Consider the following 19,272-nt stretch of genomic DNA (forward strand, 5'->3'; position numbering starts at 1 on the left):
CTTCCTGCCAAGCCCAAAGTATTGGAGAAGCCCTTGCAGACCACCAGGTCCAACCCACTCCCCAACTCCGCCCAGATCCCCACAACCCCCAAATCTGAGCCCTCCACGCCCTGCCAGCCTCTGGCTCCCTGTATCCCCAACAGCCCACGGGTGAGACGCCACCCTCCCCTGACCGTGCCCCCAAAACTCTCTATCCCCCTGTCCCCTGTGCCACCAATGTCCCCCCTCCGCCGCCACCACCTCCACCCTGACCACAACGGCAAATCTGTCCCAATCACGCAGGTGACCCCTCACCCCTCCCCAAGAGGGAGCCCTCTCCCCACCCCCAAAGGCACCCCGGTGCACACGCCCAAGGACAGCCCGGCCGGCACACCCAGCCCGACACCCCCGCCGAGCCCTTCCATCGGAGGCATGCCCTGGAGGACACGTCTCAACTCCATCAAGAACAGCTTCCTGGGCTCACCTCGGTTTCACCGCAGGAAAATGCAAGGTAGGGTGAGGGGGTGGAGGGTAATTAGGTGAGACTTATCTGTATGATAATCAATTTAGCACAGGGTGTGCTAATGCGGCTCATAAATGCAGTTAATGTATTCTTATAGCTTAGGGGAAAGAAGATAAATTGTCCCTGATTTTCTAATTGCTGTGACGATGCTGCATTATTTGCATTATCACAAGAGTCCCAGGTCACTTCAGGTTGTTTTTCTGTATTTTTAAAGCTACACTTTGTTGATGGTGCCATGAAATGTTTCTAGACAAAGTGAAGCAAGCCACACTAAGGCTGAATACTTCTGAAACAGAACAGACAACTATTGATCACGGTTTCTACAAAATGCATGTAAAGGACAACAGGGATGTGCATTATGTAGGAGATAAATAACACAACAGCAACTGTGTAACTCTGTGACCTCTGACCTGTGCACAGTTCCCACCCAGGAGGACATGTCCAGTCTCACCCCAGACTCTTCTCCAGAGTGAGTAGCATGATTCACCAGAGTCGCATTCAAAATGTCATGATTTTAATGTTGCTCATTTACACATTTAAAGTTTTAACTTGAAAGCTGTAGTGGGTTGTGAATTTAGCTATGTGTATTTTTAATATGTTTAATAACTAATTTGCTTTTTGCTACGGGGCATTTGTAAGAGCATTACATTTGTATTAATAGCCTCTGCAGAAAATGGTACTCCAAAAACCACTGCATGATTCCTGGTTCATTATTGGAGTATTTATTTCTGCTGTTGTAGATAAAGTAGACGCAGTTTTGTTAATATATTGATTCACATCTAAAGTCTCACTTTGGGCTCATTTATAAGACGAATAACCTCACGTACACTCAGGGTCACAACCGGAAGGAAATGTTAGTATCTGTTACACTTCCACTCAGATTTACATCATTGTCTGCTCCGAGTGGATTTTGCGCGTCCAGCTTCATGTCTCATTCGTCTCCTCGCAGGTTGGCTAAGAAGTCGTGGTTTGGCAACTTCATCAATCTGGAAAAAGAGGAGCAGATCTTCATCGTGATCAGAGACAAACCTCTCAGCTCCATAAAGGCTGACATTGTCCACGCCTTCCTCTCTGTGAGTTCTTTCTCAAAAATTGTCTGTTTGACAGGCAGCCTTGATTTCTTGTCAACTACATGTACAGCACAGGTCTGATTGTAAATAAGTCTTAATGCAGAAAAGGAAAATGTGTCACATTTTGTTTCCTCTGCACTGAAATCTGATGCAAAAGCTGTTTGTGTTGATAACTCAAGAGTTTGTTTACCGGTCTGCTTATCTCCCATCTCTCTCAGATCCCCAGTCTGAGCCACAGTGTCATCTCCCAGACCAGTTTCCGTGCCGAGTACAAGTCCACAGCTGGTCCGACCGTTTTCCAGAAACCTGTAAAGTTTCAGGTGGACATCACCTACACTGAGAGCTCTGGTGCCACCAAGGAGATCGGCATCTACTCTGTTACTTTCACCCTGCTCTCAGGTTAACACAAAACAGTATACATAGTACAGTTGCAACAAGCTTCACTGCTTCTCTTCTCTGTTTTATACATATATCTATAAAGCAAGTTGCGTCTGTGTTTCTGTCTGTCTGTGACAGGCATATCTCGCTGACCGTTAAGTCAGATTGCCCTCAGACTTTGGATATGGGTTGAGCATGGCCCGATGGTGTGCATCCTTGATTTTCAATTTTTGAAATTCAGGAAATGATCCATTTGCCCTGATGCACTTTGACATTGAGCTGACTTTAGTCTCAAAAACAAAAAGTATCTCGGAATGACTTGAAATTTACCATCATAATAGTCAGCATCGCCCTGAACAAGGATGCTTTGACAATATTTGCAAACCTCTTAGGGAATAATATTAATGAATTTTTGAAATTCAGGAAATGATCTATTTGCCCTGATGCACTTTGACAGTGAGCTGACTTCCTTCAAAAAAACATTTGGCACATTTGCGTTGAGGTTGCACTGTGTTTGTATTATGTTAGCTTTTACGTTCCTTATCATGCATGACCATAACTGAAAAATATTCTTTAGCTCCCACTATAGGAATACATACTTCCTACAGGCACTGCACTCGTAGGATTAAATGTAAAGACGTTTCTGTTTACCCATTTCATAATGAAGTATTGTAGCACTTTATAAAGAACAAATAAATATATTTAGGCATGTAGAAATGGTCATGATGACCTAAATGAAGATAAAAAGGTGATTTCAATGACTTTGAACATGGCATGGTCTGAGTATTTCAGAAACTGCTGATCTACTCGGATTTCCATGCATAACCATCTCCTGAGTTTACAGGGAATGGTCTGAAAAGAGACAGACATGCCTTGCTGATGTCAGATTGATACAAAATAATAGAAACAGTAACTCATATAACCGCCTGTTAGAACCAAGGTATGCAAAAGACTGAATCTGAATGCACAACTTGATGAACCTTCAGCAGCAGAAGAAGACTAAACTCACTCCTGTCACTTTGTCCGATGTCCCATCTACCTAATAAATTGGCTGTTGAGGGCATAGCATGAGTAAACACAGGGGTCTTTTTACTCTTTGAATATAAACAAAATTATTTTACAGGTTCTGAGCACCTTGCGGTTCGACTCTGTACAAATTTGAAACCCTGCTTCTTGCTCATCAGGTCCCAGCCGACGTTTCAAGCGTGTGGTCGAGACCATCCAGGCTCAGCTGCTCAGCTCTAACGACCAGCCCGGCGTCCAGCCCCAGATCTCTGGTAAGTGGAGTCCCTTTGCCACTCATCCCTCGAACCACGCCTAAACCCACAACCCTCCACGGCCTCCACATCCTCACAGCCTTCCTCCCTCTCCCCACCGGCATCCTGGCACTCCCCCTACAGCATAAGACCTCCGCTAAGACCCGCTCCGCTCAGCTCAGCCCCAGCTCGGCACCCTGCACACAGCATCTCCACGTGCATGTCCCCTGCCACATACCATGGCGTGCGCACACAAACACAGCACACGGTAACGTTGTTGTTCGGTGCGCTTTAGTTGTACACCCACAGGGCTGATTACTGCCACTCAGGAGCTGTACATCAAACTGTCATTATTTATCCTTGGCAAACTCGCAGCTCGGCACTCAGCCCGGTCGACTGACTCAGCAGAAAACACGCAGGCCAGTATTCGAGTCAGACATATGTGGATTAGCTATTACATTAGCGTGGTGTATTTTTGTCTGAGTGCAGGAGAGCAACACTGTTGAAATATAAAACCTGGGTCACATCCTGTCAGATGTCACGAGTCAGAAGTGATTTAGAAACAATTGTGTTTTTTGACATGAGTAAAAAAGAATCGTGGGGCTGCCTATTGAGAGATGGACGCATTCAAAATGTGTAAGAAAAGAAAGAGTGACTGTGTTCTACTGCTGTCCTTGTTAGTTTTGTAACGTTCCTTTTTTTGTATGGGGTTATTTACTTGATAATGGTCCCCTCTGGTGGTCAGGGCAGAGTACTGCATGAGGCTGTGAAACGCTGCCTTCAGGGAAAGTCACCTCCGCAGCTCCCACTGCAGCAGGCGACACCTGAAGTCTGCAGCCTTTCAGAGATAGTTTGGATTTTTATTATTATTATTATATCAAATCAGCAGCTGTAGACAATGGTTCACCAAATTAAGACTCAGCCAGTGAAGTGAAATAATTGCTTCACTATTGAACATAGATCACAACATAATAATAATAATATGATTTTGTTTCAGATAAAACCTGAATTATTTGAATTGAGAGGCATAGAAGAGTAATTTAATTGTTTCCTACACCAAATATAGAAAATAATTTAAAAAATTTGATAAATTTGTATATAAACACAATTAATGTATATTTCCGATGTATACATCTTAACAGATTTGTACATAACAGTTTGTTTATTCAAATAGATTTATTATGTATACAGGAAATAGAATAATAGATAACACTTTAGATTAGGGAGCACATATTCACCATTAACTAGGTGCTTACTAACATGCATATGAGCAGCATACTAGCTCTTTATTAGTAAATATTAAGCACGTATTAACACCACATGTAGGAAAAATCTTAATTCAGAGGTAGAATAAGGTTATGTAGAGTGAGGTGTTAATACGTGCTTAATACAGGAGGCATATGTGTCTTACGTGTCCAAAAAAATCCAAACTATCACTTGAACTCTATGAACCAGTATAGCATCAGTCTGACCAGTCACTGCCACAGACGGGGAACTGTTATCAGGCACCGTGCGCACAACCTCAACCTCCACCCACTACCATCATGAGGATGTGCCAGTAACCCACATCTCTGCCTCATGTACCTGTCCATCTAACGATCCATCCACATCTCCCTCTCTTCCTCGTACCTGCCTCTCTCCATGAGACCCCTGCTTCTTGTAACTCCTAAGCTTTTATCCTTAAAGTGCGTGTAAAGTGATAAAGATGTGTATATTTGTGAAGCAGAGACCAAAGCAGGTGGACATCAGTGTTTGTACAGAATATAAACATAAATACTCAGGTATCAAATCACCTGTTTAACCCTTTATCACCAAGCGTATTGCAAGTGACACGTTTGCACAAGCGCACTCAGCACAACGCTGAGAAGTTGCAAGTCAAAGCCACCGTGGTTATTATGGTAATTTCACTCGTGCTGTTGCAGGAAGCCAGAGAATCAGCGTCTTTGTCACAAGAGAGGAGAGATTTGGAAAAACAGCTGTACATAGTTTCCATTTTTTGGCCTGTTTTTGGACATTGAGACAAAGACCCAAACAAATGGTAATTTAAATGTTTATTACTATTCAATCTGCTACTACAGTGTTTTTCCTATATACATTTTAAAGTTTAAAAAGTGTTTCTTAGTTTTAAATTGTTAATACACTACTTTAATGTGCAGTAAATTGTAAATAACAGCCATATCCTGAAAGTTATTAATGGGAAAAAGCACTTACTCACAGGACAGTTTCTGGACCTTTTAAATGGTTAAAATAAGCAGCAACAAAAAAAATCTTACCATTGTGCTTGCAGTTTATGTTGTATACAATCATAGCTTGGATTTGGCTGCATTCCCCTCTGTCTCTTACCATAGTACCTGCAGGGAAGAAGCTTTTTTTGAGACATCTCAGTGTAGGAGCAGGTTCAGTAACTCTCGTATTTAAAGCATGCTGAGGGTTTTTATATCATTACAGCATTTGAGTAATGTATGATTTATGTGTGTCCTCTAGCCATAATTAAGACCAAAAAAATCCTCAACAGAACACTGGAGGGAAACAGTTTTCTTTCCTCATACTCCATAGTTATAATTTATTTACATGTTCTCAGCGACTATTTTCGAACATAAATGATGTATGAAGAGGAAAAAACTCTGCATTTGCTTTACACGCACTTGGATGAAATGAAACGACTTGCATGCTGAATGAAATGCCACCACCTCCCAGAACCATGCACAAACACTGCCTCACAGACAGGTACAAGCCCACCTTCACCTTCAAGGTCGAGCTGAAAGGGTTGCACCCAAACTCTGAATGTGTGTATGTGTGTCTGTGTGTGTGTCCTAATGGTTGTGAAAGAGCTGCCACTTGCACACCTGATCTACTGAACTGATGTGAAGAAACTCACAGATGCACAAAACTAGGTTGTGTTTGCTAATTTTGCATTTGACCTCAAAACCAACGTGTGTGTGTGTGTGTGTGTGTGTGTGTGTGTGTGTGTGTGTGTGTGTGTGTGTGTGTGTGTGTGTGTGTGTGTGTGTGTGTGTGTGTGTGTGTGTAGCAGAAGGATTTTAAGGAGACAGTGAATGTTCAGTCTGTTCCCCAGAGTCTTCTTTACTAAATCACCTATATGTTTTGATACAGTATATTATTATTATCATCTTACACTGACCTGGATTAGTAGTTGTGTCACAGTTTAGATCCGTGAAAGCCATTTTGTGCTCAGAAGACAGACATTCTGACCCATAACAAATATAAATAAAATATTGATCTGATCTTTAACTATTGAATTAATCCCTAATTATGCAATAAAAGTACAACTAATATCTTAAATTATCATTATTATTGACCAATAAAAAGTGGAATCTTTCAGTACAATCAAACAATAACAAACATGTTGGAAAAAAGGAAAACAAAAGCAGATAAGTGTAAAATGAGCTGAACATTCAAGTGTCTGGAGCTGAACTTTAAAACAGATGAGAGGTGTGCAGTGTGTAAAGTTTGACATCACCTGACTGCAGACGAGGCGCTGGGCCTCGGTGCAGTGGACGCCGTTTCTTGACACTGTCCTCTGCTCTCAGATGGCTCTCAGCACGCAGCGTCTTTGTCCAGTAAATCCTCCAAGCGTGGTAAGAAGACCTAGAGTGACCAGGAGTTCCCTGCAAAATAACAAAAAAAACACCTTAACTCTGGCTTTTAACATGCACACTGTCACCAACACAACCTCTGTGCACTAACCTGTGTGTGTGTGTGTGTGTGTGTGTGTGTGTGTGTGTGTGTGTGTGTGTGTGTGTGTGTGTGTGTGTGTGTGTGTGTGTGCTAGAGAGAGAGGCGAGACAGAGATGTAATAACATCTTCATCTTAACAAGTACGATTGTAGTACTGTTTTCATTTTGTCTGTGTTTGAAATAGAACTATTAATCAAAATTTGAAATCGACAAAATAATTTAAATAATAGGAGATGCAATATTTGTTAACCCTTCGAACACAGAGCGTTTTTTCGGCTGCTTTTTTCCATTACTAAGTATGTTTAAACATAAAGTATATATAGAGGCTATGAGAATGTGCAATCAATATAGTGTCTTATATCCTTTATTCCAGCACAACCTAGGCAATCTGATCAAAAAAGTTAAAACAAATTCACCAACTATATAAACACACCTGAGCATAAAGTACTCTATAAAGTATACTATGTTTAAAATCAGATTGAATTTGTGAAATTTCACAGTTCAAAGTTCACATGGCTTGTTTTAATGAACAACAACAAAAGAAAAATGCTCTAATTGTGTGAGTTCTCCTCAATTATGGCTACATTATATCACTACTAAAAATGCAATATAAAAAATCAATCATTACTTTGACTCGACAACCCCCCCCCCCCACCCCCCGAAAACCTGAATATATGCCCTATAAACACACACCCCCAGGATGTCCATAAAAGGAGTTGTGCATTATTCCCACTGCAATTTACCATGGGTACAAAATGTGTGTCAAAATATAACTTTAGATGAATAATGGTCTTGATCTATACACATCTTATCCTCCAGTGTGAACACACCATCTCTGTTTCTCACAGATCTGCACAAATATCACACAGTGATCATTTGCAATGTGTTTTTCAAACGAAAAAAGAGTCAAATTAATTATAATTCCCAATTCCCAATTTCAATTTATTCGATTCATTCAGCCCTAGTTTGAAATGAATAAAACTGCAGCAAAGACACACGAGACACATAGAACAGACACAAACTCTCTTCCTGTGGTAAACTGGTCTGATCCTGTTATCTGTCATTTTCACCTAAAAGATCCAAAAGCAATCTGTGGCCTGATAAACGTTTTTGTTTTCCTATACTTGCTTCATTTTATATGTTATATTAAAGGGCCACTTCACCTAAAAAATATAGTTTCTTTCCTAATTTCGAGAGCTAAATTTGTTGTTCGATCATCAGACAGCGGATCTGAGACACGTGTCTAGTTCCCACAAAACAAATGGAAATAAAATTGACAAAAAGTCGACTTCGAAGTCACCTCCTACGAAGAAAATAAAAGTCTTATGAGTAACAGATCTGAAAAAATAAATAAAAAGAAAATAGGTCAAATTCAATCTGGGTGAAACCGCCCTCTAATATTGTCTAACATATATAATTTATATTATATTCATATTTATTTAAAATATATTCTTGAAATCCATTCAAATCATGTTATTAAAAATTTAAAACTGTTACACGACTCCCTAGTTTTTAGTGTGGCTTGATAAGATGAATATAGATCTGATTGTGTGAATGAGTGAGTGGCTCCTCACTGACCTCAGTAACCCTCTGCATGACAGCTGCTTGGTTGTTTATCTGAAACTTAAAAACTAAAAATCAACACCCACACACACTGTGTGTTGTCAATGAGGAACGATGGTAAGTGACTGCACCGAGCCTCCGCTCTGGAGTGCACATTAATTACAGCTCATCAGCAAAAAGGGATGAGGTGTTTGAGCGCGACAGGGACACACAAGTGTGACCACTAACTCTGTGATGATAAGTGACTGTGTGTTAATGTTGTCGCATGTTTGGATTCACCCATGACCGTTTCAAAGCACTTACCAAAAGAGCCTTTGTGTTAACAGATGGATGTTGTTGTGATGGATGTTGATGTGATGGAGATTTAACAGGAGCTTTGGAAGACACGGATAACAGGGAAAATCTGGAGAGCATAAAGTCTCAAATGATGCTCCATTATTACTCATGTGGCTTTACCTTTAAAAAGAAACATAATGCCAAATGTTTTCAGTGTGATTTTCAAACCAGTACATATCTGTTAATTCAATGAAGGTAAATTTCACAACTTAGGAAACAGGAAACAGATGCTTACATGTGGTACATGTGTAAATTTCACCTTTAACTGACATCACTGGGAACTACCCGAAGCCCTTGGCAGAGCACAGGACTGATCAATTTTCCCACCGTGTCAGAATTTAGTAACATAGGCAACATAAACCTTTAGTAATGCTGACGTTTTTATCAGCCTCCTTAAGAAAAATGTTGTACAGTGTCCTGTCCTGACAGATTAACAGTTTATAAACATAATTATTTATTCATTAGGCAATCATGACTTCATGCTTTTTTGAGTTGAACTGCTCACAAATGTCTTGGAGTAGATATTTGTTTTATTTTCTGAAAAATCTGTTTTATTAAAGTGCCATCATCAGTATTACTAGTGCAGTGCCCGTAGGAAGTATGTATTCCTATAGTGGGAGCTGAAGAAGATTTTTCAGTTACGGTAATGCATGATAAGGAACGTAAAGGCTAACATAATACAAACACTGGCGTGACTGACAGTCACAACATCTAGCTTACGCTAATGCTAATCGAAAATGAAAACATTTGCGTTGTGCCTAATGAGGTTGCACAGTGTTTGTATTATGTTAGCCCTACGCTAATCCTAATCGTAGCCTTGCTAGCTTACTGTTGCAAACAGGTTCGCCAAGTTAGCCGCAAAGTAGTAGCATGCTAATGTCGTCGTTTCAGTATAACACCATGTTCTGAAAATGTCTCACCCACCGTGAGGACAGCCTCTTCACTCCCACCTCCCCGCTCCAGACAGCACAGCTGCTGCTGATGAGCCACTGACTGCCTGGTGTAGCGTGATAAATCAGCAAAAATCAAAATTCCTCCATAAATGTGAAAATCAAGGATGCACACCATCGGGCCATGCTCAACCCATATCCAAAGTCTTAGGTCGATCTGACTAACGGTCAGTGAGATATGCCCGTCACAGACACACACACAAACACAACTTGATTTATAGATAGATTGTATTGGCCACAATGGTTCACTTAATAATTCAGGAATTCATAAATGTAGGAATTCTTGAATGACAACCAGGTTTGCCTGTGATTTGCCTCCTGCTTTTCATCATTGAAAACACAGTTGGCTGTTTTTCAGTGATTCTGGTGAATGAAACCTGACGTGACTTCCAGTTTTTCTGTTAGTTCTCCACCAAGCAGGAGAACCGGAGACTCTGAAGTCAAACTGTCCTCAAACTGATTAAAAAACAGACCAAAAAAACAAAAACACAGATGCAGTGTCACCTGTGTCGTCTTAGCCTCTCCTTCCTCTGACCTCCGATTGACACGACACCTTCAAGAGTCTCCTGTTCTTCAGCTCCACTCCTCTCATCCCTCCATCACCTCCTCCTCTCCTCATGTTAAACCCATTGCTCATCTGTTGTTTATTCTCTCTCTCTCTCTCTCTCTCTCTCGTTTTTCTTTTCTTCCCATCTGTGTAGGCAGCCCGTTGAGTAACTTCTTTGACGTAATTAAACAGCTTTTTTCAGACGAGAAGAACATCCAAGTGTCCCACCCCCCTGGCACCCCCGCCACGTCTAGCTCCCCTGTCAAGCATGCCCCCAGCAGCAAGCCCACCCAGGCCCCGCCCACTGACTCTAAATGTCCCTCCAGCAAAGACAAAACAAAGATGGCTGCCAGCAACAGGACACAGGAACAACCTTAAGGAGCGGTAGCTGTGCATGAGTAGACGACAAGCAGTGATCAGGTCATTAACCAGAGAGCGACAGAGAGCTGCTGACTCAGCCCTTTAGATAAGAATGAAAAGAGAGAGAGAAAAAAAAAAAAAAAACAGAAATCTACTTTTTGCCTATTAAATTTTCTACTGTATAACAGGAATGGATCTTTCAGTTTAAAAGTTGATCAGTATTTTACAATAAGTAGCAGATGTAGCTTTGTTGTCCCTACCCTGTGTCCCTACTCTCATGTCCCCGGGGGTCTTTGAGTGGGGTGTGTGTCCTCGTCACATGTGTGATGGCTTGACTTGTCTCCCACCAGGGATCATCCGTAATAATTATTAACCCTGGTGGCTCTTCGAGGCCGGCCGACAGTGGCCCGCTCACGGCCTGCCGCCGCCAAGAGAGTCCGCATCGAAAGAAAAAAAGACAGAAGAAACCGCCATCCTCCCTCCCCGCATCCCCCCCATTTGTGTCCTTTCTCCAGCCGCATCAGTAGAGTCCACTTTCCCCCGCCAGACCAAACACAGAGACATCTCAAAAGAGTTGTAAAAGAAGAAAAAAAGAAAAGCCTTAAGACAGTGATGTTTGTCAGTCTACGTACACATCCCCCTCTTTTCTCTCTCTCCCACATGTACATAAAGCACTGACACTGTATGTACTCTTCAACACAAACACCACTTCTTTGCGGGATGTAATGACTTGCACACGGTGACAAAACGGGATCAGGAAGCAGTGAAATAAAAGTGGGGATGAGACGGAGGAACGCCGGCTGGATTGTAATTCTTTTGATCCGTGTCTTTCTGTGGGAAACGGCTTCTTCTTTTCTTTCTTCTTCTTTTTTTTTAAGCTCACACTTGTTTCTGGAAAATAAAAAAAAAAGCGCTGTTGAAGTGAAAAGTGTTTGCCCATTAAAGTGTTACGAGCACTGGAGTGATACTTCATAAATGAATGATCTATTTTGTTGTACAGACTAAATAATGTTCCGTATGTACAAAAAGTGTAGTTATGACATGTTTTTTTTTTTTTCTAGAGTTGCGTTGCCATATTTTAATTTTGGATCCAGCACAGGCCTGGTCACACCAGCGTCCAAAACTGTGAGGTGAGGTCGTAAAATCTCAACAGATCGTTCGTTTTTCGTTCCGTTTTTTTCTTTTAGCTCGTCTGTCCGAATAAAAGTTCTCCGCCAAAGAGTCGAGCTCAGTTCACGTTCTTCCAAACTCTTTCTGTATGCATGTGCGTTCAGTTTAACATAGCATAGGACCTTTATTCTCATCATACAACTAAAATTGCACAATGAAATGCAAAAGGTCCCAGAGAGGTAATCCAACGAGCACCTTCTTGCTGTGAGGCAACAGTGCTAACCACTAAGCCCCTAAGGAGTACTACTACACTAAAACTACTAAATCAAAGCAATTTTAAATTGGTAAAAAGAAAACAGTGAGTGAGGAAGTAAATGTCTAACTGTTATATTCTACCTTTAGATCAAAGGTCCCATATTATGCAAAATCAACTTTTTAATCATTTAAATCTTTAGATTTGGGACTATAAATCGACAAAGTGTGAAAAACGATGTTTTTGTGGTCCTCCTCAGTCTAAGTACAGGAGATAAAACAGGCGATGTTTCGGCGATTTCCACGCAAATTGGAACGTCACAATGCGCTTAATTCCTGGAATTGTTGTCTCGTGGAGCTCCGCTTTGTCCGTCATGCGAAAGTGCTGACGAGGGCAACGGTATCCGAAAAACCGGAGGTCCGCGAAGTCTGCGAAGTGTTCTATTCTTGCCTCCAGCAGCAGCACAGAGTTCTACACAAACTTTCAGCCTCAGAGGATTTATCTGTCCAGTGGATACATGTTATTTATGACGGCAATGTGCGTGCTAGAGCCTGCAAATTATCACTTTCCCAAATGCTAACTGCTATTAGCTCCCAGTAGCCTCTGTGGGTAATTTCCTGTCCCTTAAGTTTCGTAAAACAGAGCGTTGTGAACAGGGCTGTTTTGGCAGAGTGATTGAACTGCTGTGGTGCTTCATCCTTAAGGTATTTTGACCGAAGCATGTCACAGACATGTTCATTAGGACACCAGGGAACTAGGTAACTTGGAGAAATAGGTTATAATATGGGACCTTTAAGCGATGTATAGATTAATAGAGAAAATATTGCAAAGACTAACTGATAATGAAAGTATTTGTCTTGAAAATAAAAACGTAAGGGGGGTAAAAGACAGATGCTAGAAAAGCTCTTCTGTTACATCAAGGAAAACGTATTTCACAGATGAATGTCGCTGTGTTCTGTTCTTGTGTGACCGGGCCTCGTCAATGAAATGTCTCTTTTTGCTTTTGCACTTTTGACAAGTGAAACTTTGACAGTTTTTGTTGGGTTAATTCGATGTTTTTATTTCTGTTGTCGTTGTTGTCGTCGTTTGAATTATCTGCAGGTTTCAGACAATATTGAACTGCTGTGTATATTTTTGTACTTTAATGTATTTTTTTTTCTTCCTCTCTTGTTTTTAATGATTCTGTTATTTATATGAAAGATGTAGAGAATGTTTCTTAATGTCCAATTATTTAAAGATATTTTTGTCATGTTTAAGTTATTCCATCACTGAAAAATCTTGAAACATTTGTGGGTGTTTGTTCTTTCTTCTGTTTGTTTTGTTTGTTTGTCCCCCACCGTTTGACAAGCGAAACCTTGTAATATACGTTCGGAAGATGATTTACCGTAATTTACGAATGTAGATGTAGCCTCTTTGAGAGGAACAAACCCTTTGTTGATAACCGTCTGCTCCTTTCCCCCCTGTGTGTATGATGACTCAGATTTCACCAAACACTCATTTTGTAAATAAGCCAAGTTTACTGACAAGCTTATTAAAAAAAAAACAAGGGGATTCCTACTCTTAGCTTTGACTATGTACGGTTGTTTGCATGTTCAGCATTTGTCTTTTCTTTGCATGTCGTCATTGGAATTCTTCTCCTCACACTTATTTATGTATTTATGTTATTTATTTGAATTTGATTTATTTTCCCCCTTGTCCCGCCCCGCCCCCGCCTCGTCATTCTCTTGCCCTCCTCCTTCTTCTGGATTACTGTGCACACACAGTAACCGTGCAAATGCATCCTTCAAATTCATTCTCTCAAAGAGGGACCTCACTGGCGATCGGGTCGCTCACTCAGAGCAGCTGAGTTGGGTGTTGGATTATCAGAGAGACACGTATATTAAAGCAATACCTTCCATTGTTCGCTTTTCTCTTTTTCTACTGTGGGAATCCAGAGCACACAGAATGGACTCGGAGCACGGAGCGCTGATACTGAGCAGGATAACCACTGGCAATGTATTCCCTTGTGATGTTACTGTGAACAACTTCAATGCTAAAGGAAATAAATCTGTTGACTTTGAATCGGTTTGGATTATTAGGGAATTAAATCTAAATCTATTAATACCTTCATACTGTAGCGGGACACTGTTTTCAGGAAGTGTTAAAGGGGACATATTATGCTAAAATCCACTTTTTAATCATTTTAATGCTTATATGTGGGACTCTGGAGGCTCTATGAGTAGGCAAACAGTGGTTCACCTCAGGCTAAGTACAGGAGATAAAACATGCGATGTTGACTTCCGCACTCATTTCTACATCACAGTGAGTGTGTTAACATGCACACTAAAAAAACAATGATTTCTGGCAATGATCGGGTAATTGGAATAAACCGTTTAAGGTGTATACATGTCTCAGAGGAATCAGATTATTGACAGAAACCTAGATGTGTAAAACAGGTTTTTCAAAAATCGATAACAGCAATGAACCGATAATGAATATTGGTTTATTCTGTTTACATGAGCACTTGAATAACCAGATAACTACAAAAACCCAATAATAATTGTTTTTTTTTAATGTGCATCTAAACGCACTGAGATGAGAGATTGACGAGTCAATGAGACATTCCTGGAATTGCTGTCTTGCAGAGCGCCGCTTTGTCCCTCAAAAATGCGAGAGTGCAGGCGAGGGCAATAGTATCCGGAAGTCTGCGTAGTGTTCTATTCTTGGCTGCACAGTGCAGCACAGAGTTCTACACAAACTTCCAGCCTCAGAGGATTTACATGTCCAGTGGATACATTTTATATATGACGGCAAATGATGGCTTTTCCAAATGCTAACTGCTGTTAGCTTGCCGCAGCGACGTAGTTTCCTGTGTCTCATTTGCATTTAAAGAGACAGGCACTCCAAAGCGAGTGTTCTGAACAGGGCTGTTTTGGCAGCGTGATTGAACTGCTGTGGTGCTTCATCCTTAAAGGTGCCATATGTAAGAACGTGGCCAAAAACAGTTACTACATTCAAATTCAAAATACTATTGGTCATTTAGGTTTCGTTTTTCATGATTTCAAAACATAAACATGATTTGCAGTCTGCAAAAGATTTATTTTAATGCAAATATTTTGGCTGTACTGTTGTTGTTGGTGAGTTTAGTTTGTTATATGAACATTATTCCTGAGTCTCTGTGACATATTAGGAGGATTTTATGGCCAGTTGCTTTAGATTTATTACATAATGCACCTTTAAGGTATTTTGACGAAAGCATGTCACAGACATGTTCATTAGGACACCAGCACGAATAAGGTATAATATGTCACCTTTAAGGACACATTAGAGGTCATATAGAGTCAATGAAAATGTTTCAGGTGGTGATTCAACCAAAAAAGTATGTTCACTCCACACACGGGGAGAACATGCAAACTCTACACAGAAAGGCCCTCATTTGAACCAGGATTCAAACCGGTGACCTTGCACAAATGTGTCCCACTTACATGACATAAACTGCTAAAAAAACAACAACCTGAGATGCAGAGTCTGAATGGGCTGAATGTGTCCAAAGCTTCTAACAGATCAGCCATTACAGTAACTGCCTTTTGTGTGTGTGTGAGTTCTCTCCTGGTACTCTGGCTTAATCCTCCCACAGTACAAACACATAAAGCTTGTTCTATTCAAACACGTTAACCACAGACACTGTTCCATAGATGAGCTGAGGTCTGCTATGAAAGCAACCTGAGCTTTAATAATGCCACAGTTAGAATTACTTAAAGCGTGAGCTACGAATGCGGAATGCAAAGTGAAATGAATTCAATAGGAAATAAGGCAAAGAAAATAATATTATTTTCAGCTGAAACGCTTTAACAGATTCCTAAACAGGCCTTCTCTTTATTTATCTTAATCATCTTTAACACTTAGTGCTCCTGCAGCACCCATGGTAAATTGCCATGGGAATAATACACAACTCCTTATATGGACATCCTGGGGATGTGCGTGTATAACTCACATATTCATGCTTTAAAAATTGTGTTTTTCTTTGATTTCCTGTGTTGTTGAGTCAAATTTTACAATTAATTTCAGATCACATTTTTAGTCACAAAATAAACCCTTTTTACTTGAAGTGAACTTTGAACTGTGACGTATTTCCAAATTTCGCAAAAATCAGTTCCATTTTAAATATTTTGAGTACTTTTTGCTGAGGTGTGTTTATATCATCGGTGAAAATGAAGTTTTCTTTTCATCAGTTTATGTTTGTGCTGAAAAATATTACATCCTTAAAGCCTCTGTATATAGTGTACGTTTTAACTTAGTATTGGAAAAAAGCAGCCAAAATGCTGTGTTCGAAGTGTTCTAAGGGTTAATAGGAAATATACTTTTATTATTAGACAAATGTCCATGAAAACACCGAGTGTTTCTCTTGGTTACAACTCTCTTCCAAATTGCTTTGCTGCCATCTGCAGGAATGCTTGTCTTGATACATGAGTGGAGTTAGGACAGTTGAGAAGTGAAATTCTCTCTCTTTCAAATTCATATTCAAAAAGGCCTTAATGGCATAGGGAACATGTTTACACTGCCAAAGCAGATATGAAATACAAATAAAATAAAACAAATATCTCTTTAAGGTTTACTTCCTCTCTCTCCCTCCCTTTATCTCTCTCTTGTCCGCGTGAATTTAACTAGGAGTGCTGAGCGCTTCCAAAGAACTGATGACGCAAACGTATTTACAGTTACAGCTTCCCAGCAACAGGAAAGGGCGTGGGAAAATAGAGCGAGTGAAGTACGTCTCAGTTTGGATATCCAAAAGACTTTCGCAAGGATTTAGGGACCGTCAAGTAGGTGCAGTAATAAACACTGACGCAAAAAACCAACGTCATGACACGAAAACTACTGAGGGAATATTTATATGCATTTGAAGATTAGATTAGCATTAGATTACAACAATGTCAACATGAAATAATAATAATAAAAATAAATAAATAAAAACAATAACAAAGCGAATGCTCTTCTGGTGGAAAATGTGGCATTGCTTTGAAGTCAGTTGGTTAGGGTAAAAACAAAAATATAAAGTAATATTCATATAAAATATGAGAAGAACAAAAATATACGTTATTAATTGTCAAGAGACTGGGATAGATCCATTGCAGAACTTATAGAATATTATTATTATTATTATTATTATTATTATTATTATTATTATTATTATTATTATTATTATAGAAACAACAGAACTATAAATACAAGTAATGAGACAGATGGAAAGATCACATTTTATTGAAGTTGTATTTGAGACAATCATTAATTTAAACTGCAATTTATGAAACGCCTGCACTGTGGAGTGAGAGACCGATTCAAAAACAGCCAAGTTTGCACAAAGATAGTTTTTTGTGTGTAACTTGAACAGTAGATTGACCATGATCCGTAAAGGGAAACTCGTGTTTTGGGGGCGAGAGCTTGAGATAGACGTCAGTCAAATAACCAACCTCAGACTAACTTCACTTCACTCGTCTCTTCCCTACAGAGCGTAGAAAAAGAGCGACTGTTGCCTCCGAAGGAGAAAACTAGTGTATTTGATCATGGATGTGCACACGTAAGTATGTCTAAGAAAAACTAAAACATTCAACTCGTTAGCTCCAAGTACAAACCTGCTCTTGTGTGTTTGACTTCAGACGGGACTGTGTGTTTGTGATCCTGCTGCTGTTAGGACACAACAAGACAGTGACAGCTCTCACTGGTATGTATGATAAACATGTCATTTTATTGATAATACATATGTGTGTATGTGTGTGTGTGTGTGTGTGTCATAATCACGGTGTCCTGTAATGTCTGTTTATTCAGGACTCGACAATGAAACAAGCCTGAACCTTGACTGCACCAACGACTTCGACACACTCATATCTTGCGACTTTGAGGCACAAAACTGCTCAGTTCACAATGTGTCTCTGCAGAACATGTACAACAACGAGTGAGACTGTTATTTATTTATTTGTTTGTTTGTTTATTTATTTATTTATTTATTAACTGTCGTTAAAAACAACACGTTTCTGGGCTTAGTTTACTAAAGTTACTAAATGTCGACAGTGAAATATTTAGGTCTTATGTTTGTGACTCATCATTTAATATGATTCTGCTGACTAAAAAAGAAAAAGATTAGATTAGATTAGACTATATTGAAATGCACATAGCAGTTAAAGAACTGAGAGAATAGAATAGAACACAATAGAATAGAAAAAGGAACAAAAAATAATAAATTACAACAAAAATTCTAGTGCAAGAACAAAACTTTAGTGCAAATAAGATGTACAAAAGTAGAATAATTACACTGGTCAACACCAAATTGATTGTTTAATTTTTAATTAATTATTGGATAATTATGATGTGTTGAATCCAAAAATCGCATTGGTTTTGCTCAATCAGGTCAACTTTCTAAACAACGTTTTTGTTTACATGTACAGGTATTTTCACGTCATATGATGCAAAAATTATTTTATATTTTTTGCAATAAACAAATTCTGAAGACTTTGCATGTGCCAACTTATGACTAATTGTTTTTTATATATATATATATATATATTACAAGTCTATGAAATGGCTTCGACTAGAAGATCTTGCAAAAATAATCCTGTCTGCTACATCGGCGGTGAATACACCACTGTTCCTAACAGGAATCTAGTCACAAAGTTTCATAAAGCGTGCGTACCATGCTTAGTTTGGTATTAAACTTGGTGACCAGGATAAAGCTTGGGCTAAATGTAATCAATTTAGTCAGAAGATCGGATTTTTCCAAAGTGAAATGAGCATAAAAATCTGACCTGACTGAGAAAAATGGATGTCATTTTTGGATTCAGTGGTGCGAAATGGTCCTAATTCAGTTGAAAAGACATAGACAACTTACAATTTTTATTATTATAATAATAATATAAATAAAGATGAAAGCGATGCATACAGATACATTCCAATTAAAATGTTGGCATAGTGAGCCATTAATATATCACATTCTTTACCTAAAAAAACAACAACAAAATGCATCTTTAACTGTGTGGATACAACCACTGGTCCACTCCTTCACATACCATTGAAAGAAAATGAAAATTCCTCATAATATTGCATCTGAGCATGTGAACATTAATCCTATCCTTTTTACTACTTATTATTTGACATATGTCAAAATATTTTGTCATATTTTTGGAAATCACAAATGGCTTACATAAAATTGACCACTCAGTGTCAATATGCTGTATGTTACGTTGTATTCCACAGGAGAGAACATTGCGTTCCCGTGCAG

General features: G+C 39.5%; 1 protein-coding gene across 1 annotated transcript in view; it reads left to right on the plus strand.

The window, feature by feature from the left end:
- LOC310936737 (serine/threonine-protein kinase BRSK2-like) overlaps window positions 1–10,678 on the plus strand; it is a gene marked incomplete at both ends in the record, with an annotated part of 102,498 nt that extends 91,820 nt beyond the window's left edge. Inside the window, 6 exons of the mRNA XM_083900871.1 lie at window positions 283–490; window positions 923–971; window positions 1,452–1,575; window positions 1,791–1,971; window positions 3,135–3,231; window positions 10,459–10,678. Coding sequence (XP_083756997.1) covers window positions 283–490; window positions 923–971; window positions 1,452–1,575; window positions 1,791–1,971; window positions 3,135–3,231; window positions 10,459–10,678 — 879 coding nt within the window. The remainder of the gene's footprint in view (window positions 1–282; window positions 491–922; window positions 972–1,451; window positions 1,576–1,790; window positions 1,972–3,134; window positions 3,232–10,458) is intronic.
- Window positions 10,679–19,272: the final 8,594 nt, after the last annotated feature.

Source organism: Microchirus variegatus (genome assembly GCF_963457635.1).
Source record: "Microchirus variegatus genome assembly, chromosome: 14".
Classification (NCBI taxonomy): Eukaryota; Metazoa; Chordata; class Actinopteri; order Pleuronectiformes; family Soleidae; genus Microchirus; species Microchirus variegatus.